The sequence below is a fragment of the Nannobrachium achirus genome (genome assembly GCF_963921795.1).
Source record: "Nannobrachium achirus genome assembly, chromosome: 5".
Lineage (NCBI taxonomy): Eukaryota > Metazoa > Chordata > Actinopteri > Myctophiformes > Myctophidae > Nannobrachium > Nannobrachium achirus.
In genome coordinates, this window is record NC_137814.1 from 24160930 (window position 1) to 24186427 (window position 25498).

A 25498-nucleotide genomic window follows, 5' to 3' on the forward strand; every position below is an offset into this window, starting at 1 on the left:
CCCCCTGACGGCCGTGGCCCGTTTCAATTGACGGTTGGGTTGAAACATAGTAAAGGCCGCTACTGTCTACACTACAAGCTCACAACGTGTCGCATCTGTACTTTTGCTACTTTAAGTACATTTTGATGACAATACTTTCATACTTTTACTCAAGTACATTTTGAATTCTGGACTTTTACAACTGAGTACATCTACAGTGCAGTATTGATACTTTTACAATACTTTTACTTAAGTAAAACATTTGAGTACTTTTTCCAACAGCTAATTTTCCCCATAGCCTGGAGGAGCGGTAACTGCTATTGGCCCAGTTCTTTCCCCCCATTGTCTGGAAGGGCACTCCTGGGGTACTGTCCTGCGATTGGCCCTTAGCTCAGTACCATGTACATGGATAGCCTATCCAGAAGAGGTACTCAACGGTAGCAACTCTCTCGTCTAGGAAAGTGACCTGATTACAAAGCTGGTCCTGACTGACCAGCTAAAAAAAGCTTGTATACTCTTACTTTATATGTCGATGCTGATACCTGTAATACTTATCTTAAAAGTACTTATCTTTCTTACATTTTTTTTAAGATTTTTACTTTTATTAAACAGAGTGTTTTGTTTTGTGGTATTAACTATTTTACTCAAGTAAGAAATTCTTCCACCACTGATGGTGAGTAAAATGCAGCAGGCAGTTGCATTCTGCAGTGGTATCCGTATTTCTCACAAACACGCATGCACGTACACACACACACTGTCACAGACACACTCGCATGCAAGGGTCTATTCCTGGTCTAATCTACTCCAGTTAGCCAAATTAGCCAATTAGACAGCAGGTGAACAACAGGAAAGAAACATGAGCAGGGTCACTTCACTTGCATGCAAAGACACTTGAACTGTGTGATACATTAGAAAATAGCCAGGGGCATATTAGAAGATTTCGGGGTGTTATAACATCCCATAATTAGGTCTACATGTCAGCACCCCCCAAAAAAGGAGCATCCTGTCAATACAAAAATGGAAATTATTAAAGTGCATGTACACAAACTGAAGGATTCATTCAAACCAAGAAAACAAGATAATGTTCAAATCTGTGTAGATTGTTCATTTTATTGGCAAACAAAAATATACATCTTGGAATGGATTTTGAAACATTACCAGAGGCCTTTAAAAAGAAGAAAGGTTAAGGTTGTGAGTAAAACATTAACACGACAGGGTCTAATAACAACGTGGCTTCGTGTGGATACAGACTTCATGTGGTCAGTCTATGAAGTCAGTCATCTATTTGACCATCATTCACTTCATCGTTATAGACAGTTTGGCTCTACCAGAGGCTAGCTGGTTAGGGCTGACAGTCAAAGTTCAGTTATAAGCCTCCATCTGGTTATGAATACTCTGTCTCTCCATAACACCATGACAGCAATGAAAAGGGAGATGGGGACTAGAGCCTTTGTGGTTTACCATGCCGTTCCTTTGGGCAGCAACAAAGAGGGAAGGCATGGACGAAGGAGACACTATTACGATTTTACGTTTCAGTTACACAAAGAAAAGAAGGCACATTTTTAAACAAGAAAGTCTGTAAAGGCCTTCACTTCGATGACATCGTTTGTACAAACTCTCTGTAGCTGATCTGTCCGTCACCGTCAGTGTCCGCTTCTTTGATCATTTCAACAACTTCCAGATCGGAGAGCTTCTCTCCCAGGCTGGTAAATACATGGCCCAGCTCAGCAGCACTGATGAACCCATTACCGTCTCTATCAAAGACACGGAAGGCTTCTTTGAGTTCATCCTCGCTGTCTGTGTCCCCCACCCTCCTGGTCATCATGACCAGGAACTCTGCCTCGCTTATTGATCCATTGCCGTCTGTATCCACTTCTTTGATCAGTTCTTGCAGTTCTGCCTGTGTGGGGTTCTGACCCAGAGAGCGCAATACATTCTCAAGATCTTTGACACCGATGCAGCCATCCTTATCCTTGTCAATAAGAGAAAAGAACTCCTTGATCTCTGCAGTCTGTTCCTGTGTCAGTTGACCAGCCATTTGTGATGTAGATGTCAAAAAAATCAATATAACTATGTCATCATCAAGATGTTAGAGATCTGCAGGAAGTGAGGAAGAATGATGTCTTACCAAATGGGTTCAGAGCAATGTAGTTAGTTGTAGTGAAGGGGAAAAGTCAAAACCCCAAGTAGATTCTCTTCAAAGTGTGTACTAGAAACTCTTCAGCGCAATACAAAAACAGACTGGTACTAGGCTCAGGGAATGACTCTATCAGGTATTTCAAATTCTTTTGTGAAACAGAGACTTTTATACTACATAGCACCCCGAGCATTTAGAGCTCCTCCCAGAATCTGGATATGCCCTGCAGCCATATTGGCATGAAATCGTGAGTGTAATGTTACTCCCCTGCCGGCGTCAACAAGGCCAATAGGCCCTATTCACAGCAGCCATATTGGCATGAAATCGGAGTGTAACGTTACTTCCTTGTGTTACCAATGATACTGATTAAAGTTCCATTCTTGAATCAGGTCAGAGTCAGGATGCTGCTGTTTTGCATGTTGCATCACTGGAAATCTACACTCAATAGAGCCTTAATCAGTATAATTGGTACCGCTTTTGAGGAAGGGTCATTACACTCCAATTTCATGCCATTATTGCTTTGCTGACATGCATATAGGGTCATCAATCATGCTCACACTGACTGGATAATTGTATTGTGAGACCTATGTATTGTGTCACTGTCATTGTAAACGGAATCATCTGATACCTCAGAATAGGGGCTTTCAACTGGTGGTTTGTGGACCATGTCCAAGGTTTTGTGAAGACCTGTGAAGGTATTTCATGCCTCCCTCATGCTTCCCTGACCATGCATTCAGTAATGTGAGAAATTCAAAATGTACTTGTACAAAAGTATTGACATCAAAATGTACTTAAAGTACTCATTTAGCCATTTCAAGTTTTTGAAAATAGCAGATCTAAAATCTACATGCGTTGCGAAATGGCTGAAGTGGTTAATGTATGTTTTGTAATAATCAAAATCTATAAAGTAGTAACTATTAACTACAAGTGTGGTTGCACTGACGCGAGTCGCGATGAATCCGCTAGATCCATTGTACTGTATTCATTTCCAAGCGGCTAGGAAATTAATTCCGTCTTACCATTTATATAGATATTGTGATTCAAGTGAAACATATATGACTGATTCTGTCTGATTGGACATGATATTGTCCAAGGTTACAGAAAACGTCCTTTGAACTCAATGGACTGTTGGGATTTGTTAAATGAAAACAGGTTTCCTTTAGGTGACAGAAAAAGGTTAACAGAAAACCGGGTTACTTTAGGTGACAGAAAAGTTCTCGGACCTAGAACAATAGTCTGGTTGCCAATAGCAACCAACTAAAGTTTTCAAATAATTATAGTGGAGTAAAAGTACAATATTTACATTTTGAAACACTCCAGTAATGTAAGAAATACCTAAAAGACTATAACTAACTAACCTAACTATTACAGAAGAGGATCATCTCCCTGACATGTCCACAGTCTCGGCACATAATATGAGTGTCCCTCGTGAAGTTCTGGATGAGTTGTCAGGAATAATTCCAAGAACTTACAGTAAAATAAGTGTTGTTGTTTGTTTTTTGTATCATTATCCCTGTGAGAGTGTTTTACCCATGCTAGTATACCTGAAGAATATGTACAGGACTAGGTCGGAGCCAGAAAATGCTACAAGAGAGTCCCTGTTCTGTCTATAGCCAAGAATAAACAGACAATTGTGCAGACATGTTCAAATCATGATATGACCAGTCAATAAATTGTGTTATGTCGTGGGTCAGTAACTAATGTAGAATACTATTTCCTATTTAGCAGTATCACATGGACCTTTCAAGGTTTTAAAGAAACAATAACATAACAATTATTTTACATAATTATTTTCATATTAATGTATTATATCATTACAATCTTAGTATTAATTGCCAACTAATTGGGGGCCCACTTGCAATATCCTCATGGCCCACCAGTGGGCCCCGGGCCCACAGGTTGAGGACCAGTGATTTAGCAGACCATGGAAGAAGCAGACAGCATGTTTTCCTGGCAAGGACTCAACCTTGATTGTTCTTTCTCTCCCAGCTCTACAAAAGATCTCTTTCCATGTCTCACACAGTGCCTTTATACTGTCTGTACCTTTCAAACAGGACAGCCCATGGCAAAGAAACATTATAGGTGTGACCCAACAATACCCCCTCTTTAGAGGTGCAAGATGGGGCACAGTAAAAGTATTGAGCCTGAGTCAGTAATTTACAGTTCTTTGATATACTGTACAGCCTGTTACTGAGACAGACCCACCACATCACGTGACGTTTCAAGAAGCCTGATCGAATTCCCTTTCAGCTGATTCAGTCATTTATTTACATTCTTTGATATACAGCTTGATCAAAGCTTGTTCTCAGCCGATTCAATCAAAGACAGGCTTTTCAGGGCCAAGGTGTTGGCAAAGGTAAGAAAGGCTTAAAAGTGGATGAAATAATATGTATTACGATTGCGATTTCATATTTGCTATTACAGTGATGTGCTAACAACTTAATGTTGCGTACCATTGTAATGAAATTGCAATGAAAATACAGATTTGATATGATATGAAAGTTTTGACAACAAAGAAAGAAGACCCACACTCGTAGCCACGTACGGTAGTTGAAGTAATGAGATGTCTGACTAATGTGTGCCCCCCCATCCGGGTAATGCATTATTGCATATATTTACAAACTCAAGTAAACAAGATCATTTTCAAATTTTAATTGGAAAACAAAACTATGCAACTTGAAAAGAATTTTGAAGCATGACCATAGGCCATAAGAAATAGAAGATACAAATTTTAAGTTGTAAATAAAACATAAACAGGGTCTAATAACAGTGTGGCTACAAGCAAATCTCAAATTTCACGCTGCCAGTCCATGAAGTCAGTCCATGACATATCTATGACATATAATATGACTCCATATATTTGGGTAGGGTTTCAACATGACTGCCATTCACTTCTTCATCTAATAATATTAGACGGCTTCTGGCTCTGGTAGCCAGACAGTTATGCATATATTGATTGTCATATACGTGTCCAAATATGGACAGTCTGTCCAACCCCCATTCAAATCCATTATAAGTGATTAAAAAAGTCAAAGTTAGAAAAGTATATCAAATGATGTTAACAAACATGGCAGTCTAATGGCAGTGTGCACAAGACATGTGGCGCTGATCGATCTGCACATGGCCTTCACTTCCTTCACCTCGCTATCACCATTAATGAACTCTTTCTTCATAGCTGATCTGTCCGTCACCATCAGTGTCTGCTTCTCTGATCATCTCATCACCTTCCAGATCACTCAGCTTCTCTCCCAGGGTGATAAACACATGGTTGAGGTCATCAGCATTGATTAATCCATCACCATCCTTGTCGGTCAAGAACTTTGGTAGTTCTATCATTCCATTGCCATCTATCCACTCCATTGATCAGGTGCTGCAGTTCTACTTCTGTGGGGTTCTGACCCAGAGAGCGCATTAGATGACCAATGTCTTTGGTGTTGATAGAGCCATCGCCATCCTTGTCAATGAATGAAAATAACTCCTTGAACTCTGCAATCTGTTCACACAGTGCCTCTGCAATCCGTTCACACAGTGCCTCTCTCAGCTGGTCAGCCATTTTGACTAGTTAGTTAGCCAGACCACTACAATAATACAGAGAGTCATATGACTCCATCAAATTCAAAGTTGCTTTGTGAAATGGAGACTTTTATACTACATTGCGCCTAAATTATAGCTCCTCCCAGAGTCTAACGCAGTGTATGTGGCCAATCAAACAACTCACACTGATTAATCATTGGATCATGAGATGTAGTATCACTGTCATTGTAAACTGATTGATTGCTGACCTTGCAAAAAAACGGTTGAGATTAGCTCCCGACACACAGACCTTGACTTCCATTAAATCGACTAAAAAATATATATTTTTAAAAAGTTGTATATTTAGGTTAAGATCATACTACCGGTATATGTGAACAAACATTAGTGGGATTCTATTTGGTACAACTCTATTTACACCATGTTTTTTGCTGTATACCTGCCCGCTCACAATTCAGGGAACATTTGCCATGTAAGACATGAGGCATGAGGCTTAGGTTGTGCTGCTATGCCATAAACAAATGTTGAGTCCCATTAAGTACACACACTTCAAAAGAGAAGCATCTGCTTGCTGCTTTGCAGTGCTTCTGTTTTAAGATTTGATTAGAGCTTTGCTGAACATTAAACTTTGTTGGCAAAAAAAGGGAGCATCTGATACAACAATGGAGTTAAGAGTATACAAACTCAAGGATCCATTATAACAGAGAAAACAAGATCATTCTCAAATCTGGATAGATTGATAATCTTTTGGATAGCAAGTGTCTGGACAGACACTCCAAAAGACTGTTAGCCTCTCACATGCACTCATTTGCAGACATACTGAAGGCCTACCTGTATACTACAGGCATGCATATCCAGTGTGTGTTTTCAGTGTGCCTGATAGTTGCCCACCTCAACAAGCCAACAAGGCCAATCAAACACTTGGATAACCAGTAGACTCCCTAATCAGGAGATAAGCGACCGTCAAGTCGCAGCATGATTTTAGGTCCAAAAATGTGTTAAAAAAATCGGCCTGGTGGTGGCGCTATATGGGACAGATCCATGTTGATGAGATAAGTGTAGACATACTGTGTAGAGATTTGTGTGATTTTAGGGCAAACACTGTAGGAGCAGTGTTCAAAAATGTGTTTTGCTAGAATCGGCCTCATGGTGGCGCTAGAAGAGGGGAATGTGAGAAATTAGGAGATCCATGTTGATGAGATGTGTGTAGACATCTCTTTGTCTGTGGCAGAGCAACGCCGTGAGCAGCCGATTTGGGGGTGTCATTTTTGCTTTTTGGCGGGGGTCCCTGTGGGGTCCCTGGAGCTGCGGGGGTCCCTGGAAGGGTGGAGGTTGTGGATTGGCAGACAAGGAGTGTGTGTGGAAAATTTGACATGGATAGGGGCAACGATGGCGGAGATATGAGCAGGGCAAAAGTGTGACGTGGCGTGGCGTGACGTGACGTGACGTGACGTGACGTGACTGACTGACGGACAGACAGGCGGTGGAGGTTTTGATAGTAGATGTGTCACTCATTGTCACTGTAAACTGATTGAATCATCAGATACAGATTCTGTGGTTTCTGATTTGAGGAAACGCTTTAAAAGTGCTCCAAACAGCTCATTGACATGACCACAGACTCTGTCTGTCAAGAGCACATGTACTGTATGGAGCACAGCCCCTTGTGAAGTTCTGAATTAGTTGTCAGGTACCGTAGGATCCTCTTCTTTTGTTTTTAGCAAATACGTGTGTGAGGGTGTTTTTTTCACCACGTTGGCATACCTGAAAAACATGTAAGGGGCTAGGTTGGAGTCAAGAAATGAAGAGACTCTCTCTGCCTACTATACAGCATAGCAAGAATAGACAGACAGTGCAACTTAAAGAAAAAACGTAATGTTAATCCATATCCCCATCCAACATAACAGTGGTCCCCATGAGTCTTGGTCAGGGTGGTGGTCCCTGGTTCACAATCAGTTGAAAACCCCTGTCACAGAAAACTGTGGTTGTGTGTCTCATTGTCCTTCAAATAAAGGGCTCATTTAAGTCAGTAGAGCAATGTTAACTAGACTGCGCTCTGTCGAGGTGCCAACTTGCGCCAAGTGCACTTGTGGCTATATGTATGGCCTACTTGTGCGCCAGCAGAGAGCGCCCTCTTATTTATACCAGTAAGACGCCTACGGGCGAAAAGCGACCTCGCCATCTGTCTTGGCCATATTGATTCTGTTAGTGTGGTTTTCCTAACAGGGCATCTGGGACACAATCCCTTTTATGCCCATATATGGAGATCCCTGCTCTGAGTATCTGACATCACAGTGATGTGTCAGGGCAGGGAACCACAGTGTGAGGTGTTACCTGTCTGTCCGGACGGACGAATACGGTCAAGCTGTGACGGTTCTGATAGTAACGCAGTACTTGTACACTCTGCTGGCGCAAGTAATTACCCCTATAAAACGGTTGAAGATGGATGGATGGATGGAAACATATTTGGCAAAGCATTTTGCATTGTTTATGACAATTACAGACACGTGGTGATGATCAGACACATACCGGTAGACAACCCCTTGACTTCCATCATACAACGTGATTAAAAAAAGTTGAAGTCATATACTAGTATTTACTTTAAGCAGTGATAGCTGAGTGGTTAGTGTCCATACCTAGGACTCCGGAGGTCCCAGAGGTCGCAGGTACGACTCCCTGCTCCAGCTATCACTGCTCCCCTCCCCTTGCGCTCCTTGTGGGCAGCACTGGGTTAAGCTGAAAACTGAATTTCCCTTGTGGGATGATGTAGGTAAATTCTTCTTCTTCTTCTATTTACGTAATTAAAAATCACACCCATTGTGAAGTGAGCAGTGCTATTTATGAGTTAATGTAATTAAACGTACCGCGAAGTTTGACCAATGTGACCCTTGCATACAACAAACTTTGGAGAAACTGACAAAGCCAGATGTTGGAGCTTAGCTTCTTCCATGGCACCACTCAAAAATATATCTGATCATAATGTAAAAAATCAAACCTCGGTTCGAAGTGAAGCGGTGAATCTTAGTATAGAATTGTCTGGAGAGCCGGTATGACAGCCGGTATAATAGGTTTTAGAAAAATATATAAAAAATCCTGTCTCTTGGTTGTTTGTCAACTGCATCCCTCTATAATTATTTCAGTTTCCTAGGTCTGTTATCTGGCCGTGTTATCTTTGTGGCCTACTACATTTTTCAACTCATTTGTGGCCTACTATATTTGCCCGACATCCTTCTGGTGGTGTCGTACAACTGTTTCACTTTTCTGTTTCTTGCTGTTTCCTCTGTTTCCTCTGCTAGGTTTTCAATGTATTTCCTCTTGTCTGCCTTAATGCTCCTTTTTACCATTCTGTTGACATCTGTATATTCTTATTGTGCCTTTGCTTTTGCTCTTGTGCGGCTATTTGTCATTGCTGCAATAGGTGAGACCTATTGCATGTACAAGACAGATAAAACCTGAAGGCCAAATTATCATGTGAAGCTTGACCAATCCTCAAAGTATCCATTCATCTGACCGGGAGGGACACCGCACACATATTCTGGACGTACAGGACAGATAAAGCCTATTCATTCTGAACTGAAATGACCATATATGGACATGGGACACACATTTTGCTTTTTGAAAAAGCCTATTCATTCTGGACTGATATTTTGCACGTACGGGACAGGAAAAACCTGTTCATTCTGGCCTGGAGTGACCATATATGGACATGAGGTGACATACATTGTGTTTTTGAAAAACCCTGTTCATTCTGGACTGAGATCACCATACATGGTAATTAAACAGACATTCTGTTTTTGAAAAGCCTGTTCATTCTGGACTAAAATGACCATATATGGGCGTGATACACACAAAACCACTCATAGGAAGCGGTTTTCACCGCTTCAAATCTTAGTATAGAATTGTCTGGAGAGCCAAATTATCATGTGAAGCTTGACCAATGTTCAATTCTTTATTTTGGACTGGATAGGCATGGGACAGGCACGGGACAGGCACGGGACAGATAAACCAAACTAATACCCACATAAGGCACAAAGTGCCAGACCTAGTTACATATGGGCATAAATGGATTAAGGCAAACGGATGGTCAAAACACGTCCTATGACAGCCGGTATAATCTTTTGTTGGGTTTCTGTAGATATCCACTCCTTTTGTTGATAATATTCTGGACTGATATATTGCACGTACGGGACAGGAAAAACCTGTTCATTCTGGCCTGGAGTGACCATATATGGACATGAGGTGACATACATTGTGTTTTTGAAAAACCCTGTTCATTCTGGACTGAGATCACCATACATGGTAATTAAACGGACATTCTGTTTTTGAAAAAGCCTGTTCATTCTGGACTAAAATGACCATATATGGGCGTGATACACACAAAGCCACTCATAGGAAGCGGTTTTCACCGCTTCAAATCTTAGTATAGAATTGTCTGGAGAGCCAAATTGTCATGTGAAGCTTGACCAATGTTCAATTCTTTATTTTGGACTGGATAGGCATGGGACAGGCACGGGACAGGCACGGGACAGATAAACCAAACTAATACCCACATAAGGCACAAAGTGCCAGACCTAGTTACATATGGGCATAAATGGATTAAGGCAAACGGATGGTCAAAACACGTCCTATGACAGCCGGTATAATCTTTTGTTGGGTTTCTGTAGATATCCACTCCTTTTGTTGATAATATTCTGGACTGATATTCTGGACGTACGGGACAGATAAAACCTGTTCATTCTGGACTGAAATGACCATATATGGACGTGGGACACACAAAGCCACTCATTGGAAGCGGCTTTCACCGCTTCAACAAACATTAGTGGAATTCCAATTCACCCTTTGTCAGCCTTCTGGTTGGTCCCTGACTGACCAACCAGCAGGCTCTATCTGCCTTGTCCCGCCCTGGTTCCGCCTTTTTGATGTTGAATTTGCTAAAACATAATTTTTGGAGAAATAAAAACATTTAAAAACATGCTGAGTCACTATACTGCCACTGAGCAGCTCCATTTGACTGAAACCAAGTTTGAAATTAGAATTGAACACACAGAATAACAATACGAAGCAACTGAATTAGAATGGTAGTGGATGGAGTGTCCCACCGAATGTCCCACCAAAGCCTGTATCATAGTCGGGTCCGCGGTGGAAGGCTTTACACCGCGGTGTAGTCTTTTCGAGTCTTTTTGAGTCATGAAACTACAACGTTACATCATTCCTCACGGTGGAAAGCTCTCCACCGTGAGGAATGATCATAGTCGGGTCCGTTCACTGATTGGTCGACCTGAACCGGTCTAGACAGGGTGAAGGACTTCACCGTGGGCCGTGACTATGATGGCCTGCACTTATTTTCTGACTTGAGGTGGAAAGCTTTCCACCTCAAATTTGCGGTGGATAGGTCTCCACCGTACACTCTGATACGGGCTCAAGACACTGCAACCAATGGGTGTGAAGAGGGACAGGACAATGGGCGGGAATTGACAAAGGGTGAATTATGTTAGCCTAGTGACAGTCTGCAAAAGACAGTGCTGATCTGTCCAGTGGTTTGCAAGATTAGCTACAGACAGACACAGATACATCAAGGACAATCACCGCCCCAGCCTAAATCTGTGCCCTTACTGCGAGTCTGCGACATGCGCAAGTAAAGAGATCAAGTGGTAGTATCAAGTGCCTGAACACGATATCTGAACACCTTTTCCACCTGGCTACCATATCAAACTGTTGAACAAGGGATGAACACCGCCACTTCACCTGTTGCCAATCTGGCCTCCCGCACTGAAATACTTTCCCTTATGTAGGTCTAGTCTCCTTAATATGGATTACCTTCCCTCTTGTATAATATGTTCAATTATGGATCTACCCATGTGAATTTACTCTACTAAAGGTTCTGGGCGCTCCGCAGCCCTCACACCTACGTTGCACTGCAAATTCGACTGTCTGATATGCCCATATGCCGGTATTTCTGTATCTGTCTATCCTTGTCCCTTTAATGCCATGTATGGAGATCCCTGATGTCATCAGTATAATTTATGGTCCTATATGGGCCTGCCCCCTTTTGTTCCCATATGGAGCTGAATGTTTTGTTTGCGCCTGATGCCATGATGACACATTGAGGTCAGACACACTCCACATTTGGGCGCATTGGGAACTCAACATGGTAATGGCTGAGTCATAATGAGCGTGATGACATGGTCCGCTTGGCCGCCAGCCAATTTTAATGGGATAGAGGAGGATTTTACCTTTCCTTGTTGCACAAATATATATACCTGGCTGTGACACTGGTCTAGTGAACTGTACTGCACCTGCTGCTTGCTTTATGGTGGCACGTTTATGTACACATCTGCATATGATACTAATGTTCATGTACATCCCTGCTACACTATCTGTATATCTTCTATTTGGCTTGTTTATATCCTGTGTTCTTTTCTCTTCCTGGCTGTCTCACGAAAAACTATAATGCAAGTGCATGAAACAAATAATCTCACCCTCTTCTTTACACCTATGAACCTGTGAACATTGTTGACAAAAAAGGAGCATCCTGGCAATACAAAAATGGGAATTAATAGTGTATACACACTCAAGGATGCGTTATATATTTATTGTATTTGGGGGGGAAAAACATGTAGGTCTACAACTTGGAATGGATTTTGAAACATGAGATGCCATACAAAAGAAAGGTTAACGTTGTGAATAACAAAAGTAAGGAAACTGCTCGCACACACAAAGATCCAGTTGCACTCACAAGTGCCTCGAGCTACATGCTCTTCACCTGATGAGCAGCGTCACACAGGCACTTGTGGGTGCAGTAACTTAAATACCAGTCTCAACTGGATCTCAACTGCACATGAATTTGTAAGTCTTGTGTTTTCTGCTCAGTTTCTGCCAAATGTGGGTTTGGATAGTGAGTAACATTAACAAGACAGGGTCTATAGTAACAGCAGAGCTTCATGTGCCAGTGTATGTATTATGTCATAGATATGACATATCTATGACATAATAATGTGACTACACATGATGACCGATTTGACGCCATTCACTTCTTTTTATAGACAGCCTGGCTCTAAAAGAGGCTAGCTGAGTGACTTGGGTGAAAGTCCAAGTCACTTGGCTAGCCTCCAACAGCCTCAGTATTGATGACATCATCATATAGCAGTGTCCAAATGTGGACAGTCCAAGCCCTTTATTATAAGGGGAAACGGGTATACAGTGTATTTCCAAATAGTAGCATATATGGCCAAATAGAAGCTGGTTACCTAATAGTAGCCTGGGGTCGGACCCCATTTTGCATATCAAGCACCATTCAAATAAATGCAATGTAAATATTGCAAATAGCTGCCTGGTTCGTTAAACTCCTGGGGTCCAAATCGATTTTGCGTACACGCCCGGGCTACTATTTGGAAATATATAGAGGTTAAATATTTAAAAAGTATGGACACAATAAGATTAGCAAGGCTACCTTAGTCTAGTGGGAGTTTACAGTATGTTCTCTGGCTCCTCAGTCCTCACCCAACTTGGTTGTATGATTTTCTTCCTTTGCTGATGGCTACTAATATGGTTATGCAGACTTTGACATACAGACCGGAGCCAGTGACCTGATTACCAAATGACCTCTCTACCCACTAAGCTATGGCCGCCCCCACTGCTCTGTCACACCATGACAGCAGAAGAAAGGGGACATGGGGACAAGTTTCTAAGCCGTTTACATGCAGTTGCAGTTGCTTGTAAAGGGAGGACGGGCAGGAATAAAGACGACTAAGATTTTACAGATAAATTAAACAAAGAAAAAGGGCGATTTTGTTTTTACAGGTCAGAAAAACCTCATAACCACATCCAGAGGAGCAAGAAAAAACAATGAATACAGGAGATTAACTAGAGAATATTAGTTATGTTACACACTATGATCTCTTAGTTAGACACAAAGTAATCTCTTAAAACAGATTATGCTAACAGCAGATAATAATATTGTTTTCCTTTGTGAGCGGTGCTAACCGCTCCTACATCTGGCTTTGCGTGTATGTCCTTATGTGTGTCTGTCCGTATGTCCCGCAAAGCTTATATACAATGAAACCATATAAAAGGCACCGCTCACTTCACTGGGTGTGATTTTCTTTTTAACCGAATGGATTCCCAGATTGGACACAAAGAAACATGCACGTACGCTGTCTCGCACGTGCGCGCGCGCACACACACACGCACGCACGCACGCACGCACGCACGCACGCGCGCACACACACACACATATGCTGTGCAGTGCAAACACATATGCTGTGCAAACACATTGACAGAGGGAGAGAGAGAGAGAGAGAGAGAGAGAGAGAGAGAGAGAGAGAGAGAGAGAGAGAGAGAGAGTTGCGTGTATGGGCTAGGAGGGCCTATTCCTGGTCTAAGCTCTTCTAGTCTACTCCAATTAGCCAATTAGACATCAGATTAACCACAGGAAGGAAACAGGAGCTGGTCACTCACTCACATGCATAGACAATTTAACTGTGAAGAAAAAACGTTATAAACCAGACTGAGAAATTAGAGATGAGAGCGATATGAGTCTCATTGTTGAGTGTTTGTAAGTTTACACTTAACTAGAAACACACACACACACACACACACACACACACGCACACACGCGCACACACGCACACACACACACACGCACGCACGCACGCACGCACGCACGCACACACGCGCACACACACACACACACACACACACACACACACACACACACACACACACACACACACACACACACACACACATGCTGCCATAATGAAAACCCCCTTGTGTTAATGGACAAATGTTGCCATCCAGTGGCGAGAAGAAGAAACTGCAATTCAGCTCAATCCATCTACAACAGCCACCTCTATTGTTTGGAATAGAGGTTTTATATGATCCAGTGATATGCTAATATATCCATACAGCATTACGTATCCATCTCTCCCCATAAACGCAACCTGTTTCTAGTCTTTCTTGTGAGGTCAGCTGGTGGCTCTTTGCTAGGCTATACTTGGGCAAAAACTAAGGGCATATGGAGCCGACCCCAAAAACGAATGGGAAGACCACATTGATAGGCTACACTCTGATAAATACTAACTAGAAAGATGCAATTTTAAATTGCGAGTGTGGTTGCTGACGGTTGCTGACTATATTCTACAGTAAGCTTACTGTCATGTGAAGCTCGACCAATTGATTCCCTATTGATTCCCACTTCCATTGATTCCCTACTGATTCCCACTCCCATTGATTCCCTATTGATTCCTTATCCCTGCCATTTCCAATGGCAGCTGAAAAGTTACCCTAGAAGTCTAAAAAAAGTTACCCTAGAAGTCTATAAAGTTTCCCTATAGGACTATAATGTGTTGCCCTGTTGGGCAACCACACTAACTAAAATCTTCAAAACGCCTCCCAAATCCGACCACGTCAGCCTCGTCTCATCAGTCAGAGGCCTAAACTTTAAACAAATACTTAGATCCTGATTTAACTTTTGAAATTCTCAAACGCCCTTGTGTGTCTGTCTGACTATATGAGCTATGGTTCATATAGTCAATATGTCCTGCTATAAATGTGTACAATTGCTGATGACCCATGGGAGTGCTGAATCCACCATTGAGTCTCTCAGACAGGCGATCAGTGTTCCAGAACCATCAATCCAACTGATACGCCCATATATATAGGCATTATGGAGATCCGGTTGTCCAGAACCGATCCGACCGCTATGCCCATATATGGTCATACACATACAGTATATGGATCAGACCGTCACCGACTTCAAACTCTGCATGCATATTGGGCATGATTTGCCAAGTGGGAAGTTGGTCAGATCAGTGGATCTCCAAAACATACCGATAGAATCGCAAATCCCCATATATGGAATACGCCAATTCATCAATATGTCATAGACAGGCCTAGACCCCATATTTGGGCACAACGGGTGCTCTGACAATGGGTACATGGGGGTATTGCATGGGTATTGCATTTCCAATTTGTATCGTTCTCAGCTTGCATCGTTCCCGAGTATTAACAGGCTGGTGCCCAGTGGTCTAGTGCTGTATAACCATATTGGCAATAGCCATATGTGGACATCTAAAGTATGTTTCATCACCAGCTTCACATCAGAGCGTGTTGGAAGGGTGATGTCATCAAATGATGCAACTGTAGAGAATAAAACACACCAACTTCCAGCTATACTGTAGCTATGTGAAGACACCTCTTTGTCAGTGTACAAAATGCTGTCTTACTGTGTGACCGTCACAACTAGACTGCGCATGGCCCTCGGAACTGGGGCGAGGCGTGTTCATGCCGCAGCAGCCTTCAGCACCAAGCCAAAAGTGGCCGTAAGCCGTTTTGAGCCTGACTCCAGTGTCAACTATGCGATGTTGCACAGGAACATTGGCATTGTACGCAAGAGGCTCAACAGACCCCTTACTCTGTCTGAGAAGAATGTTTATGGCCACCTGGAAGACCCGGCGGGGCAGGAGATCGACCGCGGCCGCACATACCTACGCCTGCGTCCGGACCGCGTGGCCATGCAGGATGCCACTGCTCAGATGGCCATGCTTCAGTTCATCAGTAGCGGACTGCCCACGGTGGCCGTCCCGTCCACCATCCACTGTGACCACCTGATCGAGGCTCAGATTGGAGGGGCTCAGGACTTGCAGAGGGCTAAGGAAATGCACCACGAGGTCTACGATTTCCTTGCATCTGCTGCAGCCAAATATGGAGTTGGTTTCTGGAAACCAGGGTCTGGTATCATCCATCAGATCATTCTGGAGAATTACGCGTATCCGGGAGTGATGCTGATCGGCACAGACTCTCACACGCCCAACAGTGGTGGCCTGGGAGGCATCTGTATCGGAGTGGGTGGAGCCGATGCTGTGGACGTCATGGCTGGAATCCCGTGGGAGCTCAAATGTCCTAAAGTGATCGGGGTGAAGCTGACAGGCAGCCTGTCTGGCTGGTCTTCTCCGAAGGATGTCATCCTGAAGGTGGCTGGCATCCTGACTGTGAAAGGAGGAACTGATGCCATCATAGAGTACCATGGCCCTGGAGTCGACTCCATCTCCTGTACTGGTATGGCCACAATCTGTAACATGGGAGCTGAGATTGGAGCAACCACTTCTGTATTTCCCTACAATCATCGCATGAGGACCTATCTGCATAAGACTGGTCGTGGAGAGATTGCGAAGCTGGCCGATGAGTTCCAGGATGATCTTATCCCTGATGAGGGCTGTGAATATGACCGAGTCATTGATATTAACCTGAATGAGCTGAAGCCCCACATTAACGGGCCCTTCACCCCTGACTTGGCTCACCCTGTGTCTGAGATTGGAGCCACAGCTCAAGCAAATGGCTGGCCCCTGGAGATTAAGGTTGGTCTGATAGGGAGCTGCACCAACTCCAGCTATGAGGACATGGGCAGGGCAGCCTCTGTGGCCAAGCAGGCTCTGGACAAGGGCCTGAAGTGCAAGTCTGAGTTCATGGTCACCCCTGGATCTGAGCAGATACGTGCCACAATTGAGAGAGATGGATATGCTAAGATCCTGAGTGACGTAGGAGGAGTGGTCCTTGCCAATGCATGTGGACCCTGCATTGGCCAATGGAACAGGATAGATGTGAAGAAAGGAGAGAAGAACACCATCGTGACATCCTTCAACAGGAACTTCACTGGCAGGAACGACGCTAATCCGGCCACTCATGCTTTCGTCACCTCCCCTGAGATTGTCACTGCCCTTGCCCTTGCTGGCAACCTCAACTTCAACCCTGAGACAGACTTTCTGACAGCCGCAAATGGAGAGAAATTCAAGCTGAAGCCCCCCACTGGCGATGAGCTCCCCACCAGGGACTTTGACCCTGGCCAGGACACCTACCAGAACCCACCAGCCGACGGAAGCTCTGTCAAGGTGGACGTGAACTCCTCTAGCAACCGCTTGCAGCTGCTGGAGCCCTTCGACAAGTGGCACGGCAATGACCTCAAGGACATGGAGGTCCTCATCAAAGTGAAAGGCAAGTGCACCACAGACCACATCAGCCCAGCCGGCCCCTGGCTTAAGTTCCGTGGTCACCTTGACAACATCTCCAACAACATGCTTATTGGCGCAGTCAACATAGAGAACGACAGTGTCAACAAGATCAAGAACCTGCTGACCGGGGAATATGGAGGTGTGCCAGACATCGCCCGTCACTACAAGGCTAATGGGGTGAACTGGGTGGTTATTGGAGATGAGAACTATGGAGAGGGTTCCAGCAGAGAACATGCTGCCCTTGAGCCCAGGCACCTGGGAGGACGTGCCATCATCGTCAAGAGCTTTGCCAGAATTCATGAGACCAATCTGAAGAAGCAGGGCATGTTGCCTCTGACCTTCGCTAACCCCAGTGACTATGATAAGATCCGTCCTGAAGACAAGATCTCTATCACAGGATTAAAATCTTTTGCTCCTGGCAAGCCCTTGATAGCTGTGATCAAACATAACAATGGCAACGAGGAGTCCATAACTCTAAACCACACCTTCAACCAGACACAGATTGAGTGGTTCCAGGCAGGCTCCGCCCTGAATAGAATGAAGGAGCTCCAGCATGGATGAAAGTGTAAACTCTGAAGGGGTTCTGGGAAATGCAGTATTATTGATAAATGTGCGCCTATAGATGCTAAAAGGGATGGCATAGACAGCAGTCCTACCCAACAAGGACTGATGGTCATGGCCAATCTGACACCAAGTGACAGTACTAGAGGAGAGCAATGTCTCGCTTATAGGTCACCCTTTTCAGTTGTTTTCTTTTATAATTTTGAAGGTAAGTTACGTTGTGTCCTGAGCAGAGGGCCCTGATGTGACAGACAGACATAACACACAAACTTAAACCTTTTGTAGAAACTGGTAAACCAGGTCCTTTTTAGCTTGCCGGCACTGCTGGGGTTATTGTACTGACAATGCATCCACCACTTCGTAATTATCTCCAGGGGTTCAGATCTGAGCCAAGTCTCCTGAGGGGACATGCTGGCCTGGAGACTGTGTTGCAACACTCAGACATAAAAACAAACAAACAAACACACAAGGTGTCTAGTGTAATTGCCTAACAATGTTCATTTTGTGCTGATGTTGGGATCTCTAGGCCTATATGGGCTTAACATTATTTCCCAACGATGTGTCGGACCTGTCCATATTTAGGCTGATAATGTCTGCACTTTGTGCTGTTATCAACCTGCATTGTTACCGGCATTATCAAATTTCCAGTCCATATATGGGCATATCTGCACGCACACACACACACACACACACACACACACACACACACACACACACACACACACACACACACACACACACAGGGGCACGCAACTTTAACTTTAATGACGTTTCACTATTTAGTTTTAGTTATATTTTAGATACCGGAAGATACTAGTCAACAGAAAAAAGGCTTGTTGATTTAGACTAAAATTGTACAGATTTGGTTAAAGTGTTATTGTTTAAAATTATTTGCAAACGTGCATACTTCTTTTTAGTACATATTTGTTTAATTTTGAGGACAGTGAGACTTTACACTCTGATAGCGTGTAAATCAATCTTTTTACATTACAAAATAAGCAACTCTGGCTCATTCACTTCTCATCATGTCAGAAGTGGTTTATTTGGCTTGCATTGTATTTCATGTTTAGCATTAAGACACCAGCTTATCTGATAAAATAACTTTAGCTTGTGTCGGAATGACTTGTCTTAGTTCTACTGAATCTCTCCTCCACAAGTCACTCCCTATTTCCATCTAATTTGTATTTGTCAATATATTTATTACATAGTTTTTGTCATCATAGCTTAGTTAGTGTGGTTGCCATATTCGGTTCGAGATTTTTCTGCAGGGAAGTAAGTGAAGCCTCTGGTCATGCCTCATTTAACATCACAATATATAATATAAATTGTAAAACTCGTAGCCCAATCAGGGACCAGCATCTCTTGCAACGTCATCATTAACAGGCAATGAAGGACCAGTATTCCTGGTGACGCCAGTGGTCATAATATATCAGTAATGTTTTGGAAGCGCTCTGCTTGCGCACAAATAGGCCAAATATGGCCTACTTGTGCACTAGACGCAAGTTGGCACCTCGACAGAGTGCATTTCTACTTTATATTTTGTTTTCATCATCAGTGAAAGAATGAAAGGTATAGCCGTCAAATATTTTTAGTTGACAACATAACTCAGGAAATCACCCTAAGGGCCCCAACATTTTCAGGGGCCCCCTTCGGCCCCCAAGGAAAGCCACACCCTGTTTTGCAGCAGCCTATAAAGAACATGTCCTGTCTGATCGGGGCCTTATTAATGTACAGTATAATGTTCTCAGTACAGAGCACAGACCTGCATGTTGCCTTGCATGTTTATACGTTCTGGCACCACATTCCTGTTTTGGCCAACATATTAGTTTGTCCTGCAGTTCTCCACTCTCTCTCTCTCTCTCTCTCTCTCTTTCTCTCTCTCTCTCTCTCTCATACTGGCATGTATTCACCCCCTCCTCTCTCTACAGTATCTCTTTCAACTGTGCTAATGTGGCTTAATCCAGTGGTTCTCAACATTTTTATGTTTGCTCTATCTTATCTTTTTCAACTGTGCAAATTTAATGTAAATTAAGCGTGGTTTAGGCCTAATCCTGTCCAGTTATAACACATACCGGTACATGTTGTAACTTCTTACAAGTACAACATGTGCAAACTTGTAATCATGGGTTTAACATATAAATGACTACAGTAACTTTGCTTTGTTTAAATAATCAGATTTGTTTTTGTTTATATCAATTTATCTTTGAAATAACAAGACAACTGAGTCCCCCATGAGTCCATCATTAAAGGCCCAATGCTGAGCACAAAAGGCTCAATGAAATTGATTGCTGTTGTTCACAGCAGACTTGCATTGCTGCGAACTTCCATATAGGCCTATCAACTTTTTATGTTTTTTCGCAAATTGATGGCCTAGGCCCTAGGCTTCATCATACAATAAGAGTGTAGCACAAAAGTAGTGGAAAAACAAATAGCAGAATCTCATAATAATTTTCGATGTAAAGCATTGAGAGCTTGCAGATCTGCTATTTTATAATTAGGCCTACTATTTTCTACTAATCCACTTTTTTTTAATGATATATTAATAAAAAAGGAAAGGCTTTTGGACACGAGGTTTCCACCCGACAGAGTCAGAGACAATATAGGCTACAATTGCTCCATATTTCCATCTAAATATAGCAACTGGGACTGGTGACAAGTCGGACATGTGATGTGACGCTTATTCGTGTCTTTTCATAATAGAGCACACAAAGGCATTTTGAAAAGCAGAGAAACGGTGACAGGCCTAAAAGCATACCCGCTGTTTACCGTAGTCTCAAGGGCACGGAGAGGATGGAGAGGGATTTCAGAGCGTCTATCTGCATGGTGACGTCACCTGCCCTAGCCTGCATGTGCGCAATCCTCCGCCCGCTTGCATCCACTGTGAAGGATCCTCAATTTAACTACTATAGCCTACCTTATTTAAAAGCCACCTCTAATAAAAAGGAAACCCCAAAGAACCGAGGCGATTTTCCACATAGCTATTCTACGTGCCGAAGGAAGAGGAGCATCTTGATTTATGTATTTATTTATTTATTTATTTAAGGCTGCTGCTGCCGAAACAAAGCATCTTTTTTTCTCCTCATTCTTTATCTGAAACATCGTCCTTTTTTGGAGATGCTGTATACTACTATGGGACGAGAGGACGAGAAAAGGAGAGAGAAGCAAAGTAGCCTACGGAGATGCGACGAAAAGGATGGTTCTTGGATAATGCGACAAGGACAACCCTGCATTCAAAAAGCCTCTGTCTTGCTCTATTTGATTATGCACCCATCATTGTTTGGTTATGTCCTGTAAGAATATAGGGCGCCTTTGTGTGCTAGTTGTAAGCTAGACTGTCAGCGAATTAATCCTTATAGGTGGCTATAATGAAAAACAAAAAATATACCTTGCCTATTTAAAATGCTCTGATAGGCCTTCTGTGAAGTGACTAGGCTATATCTCGGATGCGTATTGTGTGCTTGCCTTTAGGTTGTTGTTTAGCTGCTTAATGCACGATTGCACGGCCTAGATAATCTGCTCCATTTTAACGCCCGCAGAAACGACCCATCATGCATTTAGCTTGCAACATTAAGAATGGCTACGCTATATAAGAAAGATGCATTTGAGTTGGCACTTAATAGCATAAACTAGTCTATGTCGAATGAGCGAGCTACCTGTCGTTTGGTATTTGAGAGAAAGGCATAGCTTTATATTATTTGTTTTAGCCTCACAGATCCTAAATGTGTGTGACGCCTTTGCCTTCAAATACGGCTCATCCTCAAATACGCCGCGTTTTACTTGAAAGGCGTTTTCATATTGGCTCAAACAACCTGCCCACTGCATGCGTCCTTGCTGCAAGTCAAAATGCTGGAAAAAGGCCGTGCGTTCATTTTTGCCTGGTCGACTCTCTCTGACTTTATTAGTTTCAATTTAGCTAACGGCTATTCTATTGATGTGTCATCAGTTATAGCCAGGCGCTCACGGTGGCGCATGCACCTGTTTTGACTTTTAATGCTAAACTGAACAGTTGCAGTAATAAATGTCTGTCTGTCTGTCTGTCTGTCTGTCTGTCTGTCTGTCTGTCTGTCTGTGTGTGTGTGTGTGTGTGTGTGTGTGTGTGTGTGTGTGTGCGCGCGCGCGCGTGCGAACGCGTGCGTGCGCAAGTGCAGTGTGCAGAATTTGCTTTATCAAGAGACTGGCCAGTAGGGGAGCTATTTCTCCCCACAGATCAAATGTATAGGCCTACCATACAGGATGCATTTTTCCCCATCAAGGAAGGATTCCATCACCCTTCCTTCTTTGCTCATTCGATTCAGCCACACAATGTAAGATTTAGATTACCCCTCCCCCAATTCTCACACACAGAATAGGCCTAATATAGGTTCTCTCTCTCAGTGTTCACAGTGGACCTTGATTTAAAATCTGTCAATTAAGGCACGCGGTGAATGCCAAGAGATGAACCACATCACTCCAAAATGAATGGAAGAGAGGGATCTATCTATTTACTTTATATATTAGAGAGAGAGATTGTACCTGTGTATGTTGACGTTTATATATTGCCCTCCTCAGAATTATAGGCTATAGTATCTGTGGAAATCTATAGGTCTTCCTGCCTAGAATTGAGGTCAGTAAAATGGGCAAGCTGCCAATGTGTCTCAAGTCAACACAACAACCAAGCCAACATGGCTGCCATGTGAAATGAAATGAAATCGCCAATCTTGTCGTTGTCAATAAGCAGCTCTGGGAATGCCAATAGATGATAAAGTTGCAATGGGACCCTGTTTTTAGCAGACCTGCATTCACCATCTTGTTTACATCAAAACAACCCTGTTATATAATAGGCCTATTAGCCTAATCTGACCCTCAGTTCACTAGATAACCTCTATAATGATTGGCCTAGATATAGGCTATACTGGCCCATGCATTATGCTTCCATCATGCATTATGTCAGCATGCAACTTTCAATAAAGACTGTGCTCTGTGATAAAATGATCTTTTGTGATTCTTGTTATTTAACATACCTGTACTGTGTGCATATACACACACAAATATACACACATTCATAAAATATCAATCTCTTCAACCATAGTATTCCCCTGGCGAGTGCCTCAGAAACCAGGCATTATTAGGCTAATATGCGTATTAACAGTACATGTAATACAGTCCCAGTTATGCTAAAAGGATAACAAACCATTGTGGTCCTCTGTACTTAATGAATCGGCAATACAATACACACTATAATAAGTAAATAAGCCTTGCCATGAGGCCCACATCCCCTGTTTCTGTAGCATGAGGCAGCTTGATGTACAAGCACAGCCCCTGGACATGACGCTAGCAATCCAACCCTTGATGCTGAGTGCCAAGCAGGGACGCACCGGGTCCCAGTTTTCAGAGTTTTTGGTATGACCCAGCCAGGGATCGAACCCTGACCTCCCAGTCTCAGGGCTCTAACCACAGGGCCAATGAGGTGGTGTACATACCATAATACATGCAATAAAAAAAGAGGACACTGGCATTGTCTGTTCATCGCTTCTCCACCCGAGTCTGAGTTTAATCGTGCTAGATTGGGATTTGGTAGTCAAAGCAAAGGTCACTGTGATATCACAAAACACCTTTCATGCATGTTATTGTCAATATAGAAATAACTTAAAATTACATCTTAACAGCTCTTATTGAATTTCTTAAAAGCCTTCATGAGTCTGGACAGACATGGATGTAAACTGCAACTAATTGGCCGAGGCATACAACCCTGATGCACACTGATGCAGTATTTCTAAGTTTCTACTGATTCTGTCATGTCCCATCCAGAAGAGCACCTATAATCACTTTGAATAAAACTTTCTGACTCAATAAAGACAATTTGGTTTTTAGACTCAAAGACATCTCAACTCATGGACAGACATCTAAACTAGTCAGTGATCAGTATATAAAATAAATATGATGGAAATTTAACCAAAACCCATTCCATGTTGTATTTATGTAGCTATATTATGTTTATGTGTATGTTATTAAAAGGCAGGAAGTATGGAAAATATTCACTGCTTATAGGTCTTCATCAACAGCTTCATTAAAATGTTACACTCAATCTGCTTTCCTTAAAGGGGAAGACCACCCATTTTCAATATTGAACTATGTCATTAATTGTTGCGACCGAAGGTCGCATATACTCTGAAGAATCGTGTCGCTTGAGTGTCCGAAGCCTCGTGACCGTCCTTCCGAAGCCTCTGTGATGTCAGTGTGATGTCAGCGAGTTGTGACATCACTTCCTGTACAGGGCAGCTACACGAAATGTGGATAACACTATATATGGAGATAGTCCAGTCCATCATGTCATATGGGACTACCGTCATAGAAAGTAGCCATTGTTAGGCCGGAGTCAATGGCTGTCTGTCTGACTGCCAAGTCTGCCATTGACTTGCAGCGCATGAACGCCGCACTGGAGCGTGAAAACCAACAGGCCTGATGGAAAATGATACATGGCCGCAGGCTTTGTGACGTCCCACATCTTATGTGCTGGGCATACTACCAGTAAGACTCCCTAATCGGGAGATAAGCGACCGTTGGTCGCTTATCTCCACAAATATCACAACCTCCACCTCTCACGTCATACGGGTAGCCATAGTTACACCTGGAATGTTGAATCTCCATATATGGAGATAACCTACGCATCACACAAAGTCTGACCTCACCAGCCCATACTTGGGCATGGACGACTTATATCTCCATATACGGAGATGGCCATATATGGAGATACGATGACATCACAGAGTCCACAGCTGATGATGTGGCGTGATGTCATACAATACACAAACAAGCCCTATATAAAGGGGCAATTCTCACCAGGGAAGAGAGCATTGCCTGGAATGTTGAATCTCCATATATGGAGATAACCTACGCATCACACAAAGTCTGACCTCACCAGCCCATACTTGGGCATGGACGACTTATATCTCCATATACGGAGATGGCCATATATGGAGATACGATGACATCACAGAGTCCACAGCTGATGATGTGGCGTGATGTCATTGCGACCGTCAGGGAGCAGTTTACTATGAAAACCTCCACCGGCCGTCCGTCCGTCCGTCGGTCGGTCGGTCGGTCGGTCACACGTCACACCTTTGCCCTGCTCATATCTCCGCATCAGTATATAGGGCTTGTTTGTTTATTGTATGACATCACGCCACATCATCAGCTGTGGACTCTGTGATGTCATCGTATCGCATCAGTATATAGGGCTTGTTTGTTTATTGTATGACATCACGCCACATCATCAGCTGTGGACTCTGTGATGTCATCGTATCTC

General features: G+C 43.1%; 2 protein-coding genes and 1 pseudogene across 3 annotated transcripts; 1 reads left to right on the forward strand and 2 right to left on the reverse strand.

Annotated features, from left to right (window-relative positions):
* Window positions 1–1567: 1567 nt before the first annotated feature.
* LOC308285393 (uncharacterized protein) lies at window positions 1568–2017 on the reverse strand (the record flags this gene model as incomplete). The annotated part of the gene is made up of 1 exon (XM_080726128.1): window positions 1568–2017. One exon carries the CDS (start codon window positions 2015–2017, stop codon window positions 1568–1570), a length of 450 nt encoding a protein of 149 aa, XP_080582254.1.
* Window positions 2018–5269: 3252 nt separating this feature from the next.
* On the reverse strand, window positions 5270–5528 carry LOC308284930 (annotated as a pseudogene). Its single transcript has one exon. The product of its transcript is annotated as an uncharacterized misc_RNA (transcript).
* A 10312-nt stretch (window positions 5529–15840) lies between these two features.
* LOC308284931 (aconitate hydratase, mitochondrial-like) lies at window positions 15841–18213 on the forward strand (the record flags this gene model as incomplete). Its single annotated transcript, XM_080725655.1, has 1 exon — window positions 15841–18213. The coding sequence occupies exon 1, from the start codon at window positions 15859–15861 to the stop codon at window positions 18211–18213; it is 2355 nt and encodes a 784-aa protein (XP_080581781.1). The 5' UTR covers window positions 15841–15858.
* Between the last annotated feature and the right edge of the window lie 7285 nt (window positions 18214–25498).